This window comes from Dasypus novemcinctus, chromosome 26 (genome assembly GCF_030445035.2).
Source record: "Dasypus novemcinctus isolate mDasNov1 chromosome 26, mDasNov1.1.hap2, whole genome shotgun sequence".
In the NCBI taxonomy this organism is placed as follows: domain Eukaryota; kingdom Metazoa; phylum Chordata; class Mammalia; order Cingulata; family Dasypodidae; genus Dasypus; species Dasypus novemcinctus.
The window spans coordinates 6,491,119-6,504,731 of record NC_080698.1 but is presented as its reverse complement, the minus strand read 5'-3'; the positions used below and the strand labels follow the sequence as shown (position 1 = coordinate 6,504,731).

General features: G+C 60.7%; 1 protein-coding gene across 2 annotated transcripts in view; it reads left to right on the top strand.

Annotated features, from left to right (window-relative positions):
• SLC6A20 (solute carrier family 6 member 20) overlaps positions 1-13,613 on the top strand; it is a 54,684-nt gene that overhangs the window by 39,087 nt on the left and 1,984 nt on the right. Inside the window, exons 7-11 of one of the 2 annotated variants that reach the window (XM_058288823.2) lie at positions 262-424; positions 3,040-3,244; positions 6,601-6,760; positions 9,260-9,425; positions 10,859-13,219. In XM_058288823.2, the coding sequence (XP_058144806.1) occupies positions 262-424; positions 3,040-3,244; positions 6,601-6,760; positions 9,260-9,425; positions 10,859-11,017 (853 nt within the window). In that variant the 3' untranslated portion in view covers positions 11,018-13,219. Of the gene's footprint in view, positions 1-261; positions 425-3,039; positions 3,245-6,600; positions 6,761-9,259; positions 9,426-10,858; positions 13,220-13,613 lie in introns of those variants that run through there. The other variant, XM_058288824.2, reaches the window with a different exon arrangement.

Sequence of the window (13,613 nt, the reverse complement as noted above, 5' to 3'; positions counted from 1 at the left end):
GGATGGCACAGAGGACGTGTCCACCACTGCAGGGCTAGAAGCCGCGAAGGCTGAGCTGCGCAGCTTTGTTTCCTCTTGTTAGCGCTGGCCAAATCATGCGGGACCACCTGCCCTTGGAAAGGGCCTCACCTGCCTGGGCCAGAGGGCAGAGGTGTCAAAGGTGGCCTCACCTAAGAGAAAGGGAGAGGCTCCGGGCCGGGCAGCCTGGGCACCTGCCCTCATTAAGAGCAGTGAAGAGCGCTGGTGTCCGCCCCACCCCAGGGTGATCCTGCTGCTGACCAATGCCTTTGACCTTGAAGATGGCTTTCTGACCGCCGACAACCTGGAGCAGGTGAAGGCCTACCTGTCGTCCGCCCACCCGGGGAAGTACGGCGAGGTGCTCCCCCAGATGAGAAACTGCAGCTTGAAGTCGGAGCTGGACACGGTAAGGGGCCCTGGAGCAGCCCGTGAGCAGGCGCGCCTGGGGCCTGTCTGTCCCCCGAACGGTGCTCCCTGTTGGTGCGGCCGTGCAGCTCGGGGTCCGCCATGCCCTTTCTTCTGCCTGTCTTTCCTCTTTCTAAGTTTAAAAGTTACAGCAAAATCTAGAAAATAATATAACAGACACCTAGTGTCCACCACCCAGAATGAGCCATTATAACATTTATCATCTGGGGTTTGTATTTTTTTATACAAAAGTAAAGATTCCAGGCACAAAGTTGAAGTTCCCTTGGTTACCAGCCCCAAACCATTTCTCAAGACCCTTCCTTTTTCCTTTCCATTATCCAGAGGGAGCCTTACATCCTAGTGTTTTTAAATGTAAATAAGAGGTCCCGGGAGTTCCTTCCTCATGTTAACATATTTCTTTCTGAGACCTGACCGTAACGATACAGACGGCATCTCATTCGAGTGCTGCCTTTTATTCCATCACAGAAATGTGTCAATTTATTTCTTCATTCCCTTTAATAGACATTGGGATTGTCTCCAGATTTTGCTACCAAAACCACCCTTATATATTCTTTATTTTATTTTTTATTTTTTTAAAGATTTATTATTTATTTATTTCTCTCCCCTTCCCCCCCATTGTCTGGACTCTGTGTCCATTCGCTGTGTGTTCTTCTGCGTCCGCTTGTATTATCAGATGGCACTAGGAAACTGCATCTCTTTTTTTGTTGCGTCATCTTGCTGCATCAGCTCTCTGTGTGTGTGGCGCCACTCCTGGGGGGGCTGCGCTTTTTTTTTTCGCACGGGGTGGCTCTCCTTGTGGGGGGCACTCCTCGCACGTGGGGCTCCTCTACGCGGGGGACACCCCTACATGGCAGGGCACTCCTTGCGCGCATCAGCACTGCGCATGGGCCAGCTCCACATGGGTCAAGGAGGCCCGGGGTTTGAACCTTGGACCTCCCATATGGTAGACGGACGCCCTATCCATTGGGCCAAATCCGTTTCCCTACATGTATTTTAAAGAATTATCTTTGCCATGTTAGGACCTTTATTTTTTTCCCATAAATTTTAGATTGCTTTGACAAGTTTCATTGGGAAAAAAATCCCTTTAGGAATTTTTATTAGAATTAGAATTTTACCACCAATACTGCTTAGAGTTGCTGGCTCGTGAGTGCAGGCAGATGGGCTTTCGTAGGTTTCATTACTGTGATACATCTCTATTGTCCAGCTGGGCAGTGTCCCCCGCCCCCGGCGTGCCCTTGCCTGACAGCCCAGCGCCTGCTGCCTCGGGAGGGGCTCTCTAAAGGGGGGGTGCCTTGGATCTGTGAACTCTTCCCCAGAGCGGCCTTCTGTCTTGTGGGTTTGTAAATCTCGTGAGCTCACTGACTTTAATCTCTGGGAGTCCCGCAGGCCTAAATTAGGGACACTGTTCCCTGGAGTGGGTCTGCCTCTGCTGGAAGCCAGAAGGTCTCCCCAAACCCTGCTCCCTCCTGCCCCCTTAAGGGGTTCTTCTTTAGGCACGAGCTCCAGGCTCAGTTTCCCCGCCTCACAGTTCCCCGGTCCGAGATCCCACGACAGCAGTACCTGGGGAACACAGCCACGGAGCACCCCTGCCCGCTGGTGGCCCGGCCAGCCCCCAATCCCCCCCTCTGCCCCCGGCCATCGGGGTTCCAAACCGCTACGCAGTCCTGACCCTGCAAGCCGAGCTTAGCCCAACACCGCTGTAATTCCACCCAGAATTTATGTGCGTTGGGGAGGCAGAGGGCAACTTGGTGTCCGAAGCCAATGGACACCCCGGCCGGCCGCCTGAGCCTGGAGGGCCGGAGGGCAAGCCTCGGAGCGCGGTTCTCGGGGGCGCGGAAGTGGGAAGCCGGGTCCGAGGCCGGGTTGGTTGGCGGTGTGTGGCGTGGGGAGCCCGCGCGCCCCCGCGCGTGCAGTGACCCTTCCTGCCGTGGCCTGGGGAGCCTGTGCACGTGCAATGACCCTTCCTGCCGCAGCCGGGGAGCCGCGTGCCCCCGCGCATACAGTGACCCTTCCCGCCGTGGCCCGGGGAGCCCCGCGCCCCCCGCGCGTGCAGTGACCCTCCCCACCGAGGCCCGCGGAGCCCCGCGCCCCTGCATGTAGAGTGACCCTTCCCGCCGCGGCCCCGCACATGCAGTGACCCTTCCCGCCGTGGCCCGGGGAGCCCTGCGCCCCCGCGCGTGCAGTGACCCTCCCCACCGAGGCCCGCGGAGCCCCGCGCCCCTGCATGTAGAGTGACCCTTCCCGCCGCGGCCCCGCACATGCAGTGACCCTTCCCGCCGTGGCCCGGGGAGCCCTGCGCCCCCGCGCGTGCAGTGACCCTCCCCACCGAGGCCCGCGGAGCCCCGCGCCCCTGCATGTACAGTGACCCTTCCCGCCGCGGCCCCGCACATGCAGTGACCCTTCCCGCCGTGGCCCGGGGAGCCCGTGCACCCCCGCGCGTGCGGTGACCCTCCCCGCCAAGGCCCGCGGAGCCCCGTGCCCCTGCGCCTGCAGTGACCCTCCCCACCGAGGCCCACGGAGCCCCACGCCCCCGCATGTACAGTGACCCTTCCCGCCGCGGCCCCGCATGTGCAGTGACCCTTCCCGCCGCGGCAGGCGGTGCAGGGCACGGGCCTGGCCTTCATCGTCTACACCGAGGCCATCAAGAACATGGAGGTGTCGCAGCTGTGGTCGCTGCTCTACTTCTGCATGCTGCTGCTGCTCGGCGTCGGGAGCATGCTGGGCAACACGGCCGCCATCCTCACGCCGCTGACCGACAGCGCGGCCGTGTCCAGGCGCCTGCCCAAGGAGGCCATCGCAGGTCAGCGGGCGGCGGGGCGGGCCGGCGGGCGCTCCGGGTCGCGGGGGGAGAGGCCGGCGGGGCTCGCAGCGCTCACCGCCCGGCACGGCGCCTGCCTCTGAGCTGGCTCTTTTTTTTTTTTTAGATTTCTTTCTAGATAGTTATGTTATTTCACTTTATCGTTTTGTTTGTTTTTGAAGATACATAGATCACAAAAAATGTTACATTAAAAAATATAAGAGGGTCCCATATACCCCCCCCCCCACTCCTCCCACATCAACAACTTCCTTGGAGACCCACAGGCTCTACGGTGGAGGCAGATGGCTCTGGAGTTCAGGGCCGTGTCAGTGGGCCTTGCTTTGGGGTCTGTGCTCCTGAGTGTGATGGAGTGATCTCAGATGTGACCTCTCTACACAGGCCTCTCCTGTCACTTTTACTGGGCCTGTGGTTGGCGCTGGGGTTGGTGTACACTCAGGAGGCTTGAATCTCTGGACTGTCCATGTGCCAGCTGGGCCCCGAGCCTCAGCAGAGTTGCAGCTCCTACTCTCGGGTTCATTGAGTTGGTTTCAATCGATGTACGATTGTAAAGTGCATCTTGCCCGAGGCACGGCCCGAGGAATTTGACATCTGAACCACCCAGACAGCCACCCAAGAGGTCCAGACACAGAGCATTTCCTGCACCCCAGAATGCTCCTCCATGCCCCTTCCCGGTCCGCACGCACCCCCTCCCAGGACCTCTTGGACGAGCTCTCCCTGCTCTCGGCTGCACACATGTGACTATGGGAACGTCCTCTTCCCGTCGTCCTTCTCTCGAAACCTGAGGTGGCGGCGGCAGCACCCGCTGTGCGGAAGCAGTGGGCCCCTTCCCACCGTGAGGCCACACCCCACAGGTCACTCCTCCATTCCGGTGATGGACACCCGGGTTCTCAGGGCAAGGGCTGCTCTTCAGCCACACCTCGCACGTGGCGCACCACCGTCTGCTCCGTTCCAACCGGGCAGGGTCCGCGGGCCCTGTGGTCACCCCTCGGCTGTTGATGACCGATCCCTCCATGTCCAGGCTGCCCCCTGCCCCGCCTCCAGTCCTGCGCTCATCCCCTCCCCCTGAGGTCCTTGCCACACGGCAGGGCTCCCCGCTTTTCCTTGGAGCCCCCCCAGCACCCAGCCACCTCCCTGGACTGGCCTCAGCCGCCAGCTGCGTGCTGAAGGCCCCCGGCCGCATGGCCGTTTCGCCGGGCGTGTGCCCCCCCGTCCCGCCCTTCCCAAGGCTGGTGGCATGTGGGTGGCCGTGGAGAGGGCAGGTGGGAGCTTCAGAGTCAGACACTCCCAAGAGCCCAAAGGCTTCCGCCCAGGACGGGGACGGGACCCCAGCTGTGGGGGCGCATGGCCTGTGTCTGAATCCCACCCTGCCTGCTGCAGGATCTTGGGTGGGTCACTTTGCACTGCTGGGTCTCGGCTCCCACCGTAAAAGGAGGTGCCTGGTGCCACCCCAGAGGAGTAGGGAGCCCGTGCGTGCCGAGAGCCTGGGGCGCCGTGGAGCGGCTTCCCCTGCCTGCCCTGCCCTTCCCTTGCAAACGGGTCCTCCCTAGGAAGTCCTGGGGGGTGCCCCGTGGCTCAGGCCTCCTCTCCCCCTTCCCCTGCCACGAGGTGCCAGGCTAAGCACCAGCCCCAGGCCCTGCAGCCCGGATGCGATTCTGCAGCTGGGGCTCCCCTGTTGAGTCTGACGGCCCCGTGCAGGGCAGTGCTGTAAATGACTGGCCATCCCTCTGGCTGACCCTCCTTGGCGCACCTTTGCCCTGTCCCCTGCCTCATATATACCTTCAGAGAAGCAAAACCACAGCAGCCCTTCCCACCCACACAGATGAGCCCAGAGGCCAACTCCGTGCCCCTGGGAGTCTCTGGCCCCTGCTGGAAATGCACAGCATGGGCGGGTGGGGGCTTCCTGGGCCCCCAGGTCAGCAGGGCATGAGCAGGGGGTGAGCCGGTGTGAGCCGGGTGTGAGCAAGGGTGAGCAGGGGGTGAGCAGGGTGTGAGCAGGGTGTGAGCTGGGTGTGAGCAGGGGTGAGCAGGGCACGAGCAGGAGTGAGCAGGGTGTGAGCCGGGTGTGAGCCGGGGGTGAGCAGGCATGAGCAGGGGTGAGCCGGGTGTGAGCAGGAGTGAGCAGATGTGAGCTGGGTGTGAGCAGGGGTGAGCAGGCATGAGCAGGGGTGAGCCGGGTGTGAGCAGGCGTGAGCAGGGGTGAGCAGGCGTGAGCAGGAGTGAGCCGGGGGTGAGCAGGCATGAGCAGGGGTGAGCAGGTGTGAGCCGGGTGTGAGCAGGGGTGAGCCAGGCATGAGCAGGGGGTGAGCAGGGGTGAGCAGATGTGAGCTGGGTGTGAGCAGGCGTGAGCAGGGGTGAGCAGGGCGTGAGCAGGCGTGAGCAGGTGTGAGCCGGGTGTGAGCAAGGGGTGAGCTGGGTGTGAGCAGGGGTGAGCAGGAGTGAGCAGGAGTGAGCTGGGTGTAAGCAGGGGTGAGCAGGAGTGAGCAGGGCGTGAGCCGAGTGTGAGCAGGGCGTGAGCAGGGGTGAGCAGGGCGTGAGCCGAGTGTGAGCAGGGGTGAGCCAGGCATGAGCAGGGCGTGAGCAGGCGTGAGCAGGGGTGAGCAGGGCATGAGCCGAGTGTGAGCAGGGGTGAGCCAGGCATGAGCAGGGTGTGAGCAGGGCATGAGCAGGAGTGAGCTGGGTGTAAGCAGGCGTGAGCAGGTGTGAGCCGAGTGTGAGCAGGGGTGAGCAGGGGTGAGCCAGGCATGAGCAGGCGTGAGCAGGGGTGAGCAGGGGTGAGCTGGGTGTAAGCAGGCGTGAGCAGGGGTGAGCAGGGCGTGAGCTGGGCGTGAGCAGGGGTGAGCAGGGGTGAGCCGGGGGTGAGCAGGCGTGAGCAGGCGTGAGCAGGGGTGAGCAGGGCGTGAGCCGGGCGTGAGCAGGGGTGAGCAGGGGTGAGCCGGGGGTGAGCAGGCGTGAGCAGGGGTGAGCAGGGCGTGAGCTGGGCGTGAGCAGGGGTGAGCAGGGGTGAGCCGGGGGTGAGCAGGCGTGAGCAGGGGTGAGCAGGGCGTGAGCTGGGCATGAGCAGGGCGTGAGCAGGGGTGAGCAGGGGTGAGCAGGAGTGAGCTGGGTGTAAGCAGGCGTGAGCAGGGGTGAGCAGGGGTGAGCTGGGTGTAAGCAGGCGTGAGCAGGGGTGAGCAGGGCGTGAGCTGGGCGTGAGCAGGGGTGAGCAGGGGTGAGCAGGAGTGAGCTGGGTGTAAGCAGGCGTGAGCAGGAGTGAGCAGGGCGTGAGCCGGGCGTGAGCAGGGGTGAGCAGGGGTGAGCCGGGGGTGAGCAGGCGTGAGCAGGCGGTCTCCGGCCCGCAGGTCTCGTGTGCCTGGTGCACTGCGCCGTCGGCCTGCTGTTCACCATGGAGGCCGGCAACTACTGGTTCGACATCTTCAACGACTACGCGGCCACGCTGCCGCTGCTGCTCATCGTGCTGGTGGAGACGCTGGCCGTGTGCTACGTGTACGGGCTGCGCAGGTGAGGCCCGCGGGCTGCGCGGATTCTTTCTCGCCAGGCCGCCGCCCCTCCCCGCCCCAGCCCGGCTGGCCTCCAGCCCCTGCGCGCTCCGCCGCCTCCGCCTTCCCTCGGCTGCAGGTTCGCTGCGGCCCCGGCGGCCAGCTCTGGTGTTTCTCAGGAGCCCTGGCCAAAAAGTCCGGGCGACAACCGACGCCCCGGCAGCGCTGGCGGATCCGGGGTGCAGCCCGGCTGTCAGCCCGGGAGGGCGCTCGGCTCCCAGGGTGGGCAGCGCAGGGCTGGGCCCCGGCCGGCGCGCTCAGGCTTGAGGCCCTGACCCGGCAGGCCTGGGCGCTCGAGGTCCCCGAGAGCCCCCACACCTGGGGAGCCAAGGAGACCCCTGCCACCCCCAGGCCAGCACCCCAGGGACCTCGGCAGAAAGGCAGGCTCCGGCCCGCCCAGGGCCTCGGACCCGGCCTGCCCTTGAGGAGCCCAGCCGGGGCCTGCACCCTGCCCTCGGGTGCTGCCCACACAGGACCCCCGGAGGGGAAGACTGGGCCCTGGCTTCCCGTCCCGCTCCCCAGTCTCTTATGCCCCCTGACCCTGGTGGGGAGAGGCGCAGCCTTCTGGGGAGAGTCTCAAGGGGCGGCCCATTGCCCAGGTTCTCGCTGTGCCTCAGGCTGTAAGAGAAAGCCAGTCACCTTCTTTCCTGCAGGACTTCTCAGGGCTTTGAAGAGTCCTGTGGCTCTCAGAGGAGGCTGCAGTCTGCAGCATTTCCAACACTTAGGCTTTTTAAATCCCCCCACGCCACGCCCCGCAACGAAGGCCTTGGGGACGTGGGTATTAGGTGACTGTCTCCATTGCTGGGACCGAGGGGTGGGATTTTCACTGCAAAAACCGGGAAGGTTCCAGCAATGCCAGTCTAGCGGGCGAGAGATCGGTCACCCGAGGAGGTGGGAGTTCCTGGGTAGAGAGGAAGTCGGGACAGAGAGGACACGGCCCAGGGCCTGTTGAACGCCACTGGAGAAGGGACACGAATCCTTCCCAGGGGCTGGGGGTGAGCGACGGGGTGAGGGGAGGGGGAGGGCAGCCCTGCAGGTCTGAGCTGCCGCGGGCATGTCCTGCAGGCGTGGGGGCGCGGCGCCATCTGGCGGCCGCCTGGCGACAGTGCCCGCCACCTTCTCTACTTCGTCCTCCGCAGGCGGTGGGGGCCGGGCAGGGCGTGAGGGGCCTGGAGCCCCTGACCCCTCCTGGCCCGCGCAGCCTGGCCACCCCAGGTGGTCACGTTGTGAACGCCCCAGCCGAGGTCGGCGGCAGCAGGGACAGGTCCCCAAGCCGGGTCATGCGTGGGCACTGGACGAGGAGCAAGGGCAGTGCCGCAGGTGGCCACAGCCCCTCCCGGGGGTGCGGCCTGAGGGCCCCACACCGGGGGCAGGAGTCCAGCCCAGGCCCGGCCAGCCAGGTGCCCTCGAGGTCACATCACAAGTCCCCGCCGAGATTGGCCCCGGGCCGGCGTTCCCAAAGCGCCAGAGCTACTACTCAGGCCGTGTGCATCCGAACACTGCTTCCTCGCCTGTCCCACCCACGATAAGGCTGAGTCTAGTTACAAGTCAGCTTAAAGAGAAAAAGACCAGGGAAGCGGACTTGGCCCAGTGGTTAGGGCATCCGTCTACCACATGGGAGGTCTGCAGTTCAAACCCCGGGCCTCCTTGACCCGTGTGGAGCTGGCCCATGCGCAGTGCTGATGCGCGCAAGGAGTGCCTTGCCACGCAAGGGTGTCCCCTGCGTAGGGGAGCCCCACGCGCAAGGAGTGTGCCCGTAAGGAGAGCCGCCCAGCACAAAAAAAAAGTGCAGCCTGCCCAGGAATGGTGCCACACACACGGAGAGCTGACACAAGGTGATGCAACAAAAAGAAACAGATTCCCATGCCGCTGACAACAGAAGCAGACAAAGGAGACGCAGCAAATAGACACACAGAACAGATAACTGGGGGGTGGGGAGAGAAATAAATAAATCTTTAAAAAAAAAGAGAGAGGAAAAAAAGACTAGCCAAGACCGTCTGCGGACAGGACAGACCAGGCCAGTGGCTGACGGGTGACTCATCCGGGAAGCGCGGCTCCCGCTCGCCTCGGACCTGCTCCGAGAGGCCGTGCTCCTTTCAGGCCAAGGTTTGCCGGCCCATCTGCCCAGAAGGCCTGCTCTGGTTTCAAGGGGGACACTTCCAACGGGCAGTGGAGACGCTGACAGGCCGAGGCAGCAGGGACGGGGGGTGGGCGAAGCTGCCCGTGGCCGTCCCTCCTCGAGGACTCCGGGAGCTGCCCCCGGCTGCGCCAAGCAGCCTTCCCCAACACCAGAAGGTGCCCTCTGATGTCCCTTTACCTGCGGTGGCCTCGGCCCTTTACCCCTCCTCTTCCCGGGTGCCACCGAGGGCCAGGGGCTCCTGGGCCAACGGGGATGTGCAAGCTGGACCCCTCCCCTCTGACAGCGGGGTGACCCAGCCTGTCCCTCCCCATCTCCAAATAGGTTTGAGAGCGACTTCAAGGCCATGAGCGGCCGCGGCCTGAGCTGGTACTGGAAGGTGATGTGGGCGGGCGTGAGCCCCCTGCTCATCGTCGGCCTCTTTGTCTTCTACCTGAGCGACTACATCCTCACGGGGACGCTGCAGTACCAGGCCTGGGACGCCACCCAGGTACGTCCAGGACGGGGCCTGGCCGAGGGCGCTCGGGCGCGCAGGCCTCTGGTTTTCCGGGGCCCGGGAAGGCGCACCTTTCAGGCGTGTGTAGTGGGTCCCACCCCAGAAGCACCCGAGGGCTGGAAGAGGCCACCCCGGACAGCGGGGCTGAGCGGTGGAGGGTAAGGGCCGTGTGGCCTCAGGGCTCCTCCCGGCGCCGAGGCCTCCCCTGTGAGGTGGCCTGCGCCCCGGAGAGGCCAAGCAAGCAGGGGGCAGGCCTCGACCCCGGGGCCCTGCTGGGCTCAGCAGACACAGAGGGGCTGGGGCCCGGGGGCCTGGGCGCCCTGGCCTGCCCGGGACAGAGTGAGCTCCCTCGGGCCCCAGCCTGAAGGGCGGCTGCCAGGGCCCGTCACCTGCGAATGAGCCCAGCCCGTCCTCACGGGGCGTTTCCACGGAGAACTGTTGGAGGAAAGTCCTATTCCCGGCCGGCTCGGATTCCTTTTCCTGTGGGTGGAAGAGAGTGTGCAGAGACGGGCTGCGGGCTGCGCGCCCCGGCTCCGGGGCTCCAGCGCCCCGGGGGGCTGCAGAGTGTGGGGCTTGCCCCGAGCAGCGGTGAAGAGCGAGGCCGCCCCAGCAGGCCGCTCCTTCCTCAGGACGCGTGCAGTAAGTTACGTGAGGAGACTGCAAAGAGACACGAAAATGCAAGCGCCATTGTCTTTATTAGCCGCAGCAGAGAGCGGGGACTGTCACCTGCTCAGTACGTTCTGCAGGCTGACGCTCGACCTCTGTGCTTAGCACAGACCAGAGTGTCAGCCGAGGAACAGGAAGTCTGAGGCCCGGCCCCACCCCACGCTGTGGACGGCGTTTTGGTTTAGAGCAGACACCTCCCCTCAACGTCGCTGTTCTGGGGTCCTTCAAGAAAAGGGGATTTGGCGAGGTCAGCTTTTATTGGCTTTTTGGCCTCGCTGAGGTTTCTCCTCAGTCTTACAGCATTTGCCTCCAGGGAAACACCATTCCGCCAAGCAAGGCCCAGCATCCATCAGGGCTGGGGACCAGCGCTGGGCCGTGCAGCCCAGCAGCCCCGAGCCAGCGTGCCTTAAATTTAATTAGCATTACCTGAGCCTCAAACTTCAGTTCTTGAGTCACACTGGCCACACCCAAGCGCTCAGTAGCCTGGTGACCACTGGGCTCTGAATGGACGGTGCGGGCTGGAATGGTCCATCACCGCGGGACGTTCCATGGGACAGCGCCAGGCTAAGGGACGTCCCCGCACTCAGGGGGTGCCCAGGCACCACTGTGGGCAGCTCTGAGCACCCTAGTTGAAAGGCCTACTATTATTCCTAGTTTGTGGGAGAGAGAAGAGGGTGCTGACGGCTGACACAACGCGCTTGCTGGTGGGCTGCAGGGCCCCTGGCCCCCTGCCGCCCGTGACGCTGCACGTCTCCTTCCAGGGCCAGCTGGTGACCAAGGATTACCCCGCGCACGCCCTGGCCGTCATCGGGCTGCTCGTGGGCTCCTCCACCCTGTGCATCCCCCTCGTGGCCCTGGGCACCTTTGTCGTGCGCCGCGTGCGCCGCCTCCGCAGGGGAGACCCCGCCCCGGTGGCCTGAAGGGCGGGCTCCCAGAGATGCGCTGGTGCGCGCGTGCCCGCCGCTCTGCAGGTGCGGCCTCCTGGGCTGCTTTTGAAGATGCTGAGCCGCCAGGACTCGCCACCTGCTTCCCGAGCTCGAGAGCGGCCACGGCCCCGAGGCGGCTCCCTCGAGAGGCCCCTCGTGCCCGCCAAGGCCGGGCCGTGCTGCCCCTTGGCCATCTGGGGAGGCGGCGTTTCCAAGACCAGGCTTGAAGATAATTGTGAAAGTTCCAGATCTAAGGCCCACTGTGAGCTGAAATTCGACTACAATTTTTATGGAATCAAATTTCAGTCTTTTTTTTTTTTTTGCCAAAGAGACCCCAAAATATTAGAGGGCACTCATTTCTAGAACAATCTGAGGCATTTTTAAGTGCCTGAGATGACATGTATGAATGTCATTGGTGCAAAATGAGTTTTTTGGGGTCACAGTGAATGTGCAATCTCAGTGCTCTTCTCCCACGCTTCTGATGCTAACAGGATTGGCCAGCCCTAAAGACAGACTTGGGGCCCCCAAAGGGGTCACCTTTTTCTAATCTGGATCCAGCTAGCCCTTTCTACAAAAATTGCCCCAATATAGTTTGCAACCCCAATCCACCTCTGGCGTGGTTACGGGAGGTCATGCAAGGTTAGCCAGGCCCTGCCCAAGCGCGTCTCAGAGCTTTTCAAAAGGTGCCCGAAGCCACGAGGAGGGGAGAGAATCTGACTTTCCCTTTAGGTTTAAACCTAATGACCAAGTCTTTGTAGGAAGGACCACAAATATCGCCACACTCAATTTTCATTTACCTGTACATAGTTCTCTAAAATGTATGTAATTCACACAAAGCATCTTGTAACCGAACACACGCCGTATTTATGACACAGAATTAGCCCCCATGCGAACCTGTCTGCTATTTTTATGGCGGTAAGACAGGTTGCCCGAGTCATCTAGGGTCCCTCCCCACCAGGACAGTCTGTTCTTCCGGGCACTCATGGAACGCAGAGGTTTTCTTTGGATACATTTGTTCAGGTGTCTTTGAGAAAACACACACTCGGGATGGTGATGTCCATTTTGTTTTTGTTTGAATTTTTTCATGTTATAAATTTCCATGTAACAAAAGGGGAAATTCTAAGGAAAGGTCTACTGCTGTCTTGAGCTGCTCTCTTATCAACACTTCCAGGTTCAGCTGATGTCCCGTAATAAAACCATCAGCTAGCCTGAACTAGCATTTATTTATCCCAAATATTCAGTCCTCTGATTTCTCACCAGATAGTTCTTGAGTGTCAAGAAACCTCAGATGTCCAGCTTGCGTTGCAGACTGAGCACGCTCAGCCATAACCGCATGGCAGAGGCTGCTCTCGAATGGCCAGGCTGCCCGTCCTCTCAACAGCCCCCGAGGTCAGCTTCCCAACAGGCCCCGCGACTGGGGAGGGCACTTAGGCCCTGAGTGCCTGGCGGCCTACGAGCGGCCCTCAGTCGTCACTCCTTGGCTGCTCGAGGCAGTGCTTCTCCACGCGGGCTGCCCTACAGAGGGCCCCAGAGCCATCCACCAGCTCCTCCACGAGGGAGACCAGGCCTCAGTATATACATATATATATATTTTAACTCCCCAGGTAATTCCAATGTCCAACCAAATTTGAGAATCAGTGCCCAATGTGAGAAATAAGGAAAATGTGTGGTACACGTAGGAATATTTACATTAAACATGACTTTTAAAAGTTTTTTTTCCTTTTAGCATTTCCAATTGTATGGAAAAGTCACTTCTATGGAATAATCTTTGCTGACTAAAGTCAGATAAATGAAATGCCACCATTACAGAATAATGGGCCCCAAATGGAAATATCTCAAGTTTCAGTTCAGTTCTACTCTGGTTTCTGTGACTATCTTGAAAACCAGAACACTTATGGATAGTTGTGTTGAGCTAGTAACATGTCCTGTCCCCAAAATTCTTTGTTGACTATCTTCTGGGTATGGTACCAAAGTGGTCATTTTGACAGCTGCCCTCCCAAAAAACTGGAGAGAAAAACGGGCATTTCATCCCCATAAATGTAAATATCACATTATGGCCAGAGTGGGACTCTAGACAGCTTTCTATTTATACTGGACACTTAGGATCCATGACTTAGGTCCAAGAAATCAAGTAGGGAAATACTTTTTTTTTTTTTTTAACAATTGTCACCACAAATAAAATCCTAAGCAAGTATATCTATATTTTCTGTCAAATTTATTGGTTGCAGTTTTAAGACCACTCTCAACACAAGTTTGCCTCTCATGATGTAAGCACACAAGCTAATTTCGAAAAACATGGAAAATAATAAAGAGAAAAATCCAACTCTTTTCTCGATCACCTTTTTCCATGTTTACAGTGAAACCACATCAATGCAGTGTGTGGAAACTACCACACAAGAAGATCCCGTAAGGGATAGATTCACAAGGGTTAGTTTCCCTAAGAAAATTAGGAAAAATCCATTTGATGAGTTTAAGACAGAACGCATGCCCACGACCTGCTGCAGAACTAGGCAACCCTTCCGAGGGTCTTGAGCAGTGGGCAGGGAAATGCACCCTAAGGCAGCAGGAGACGACATCTTATACCTACTCT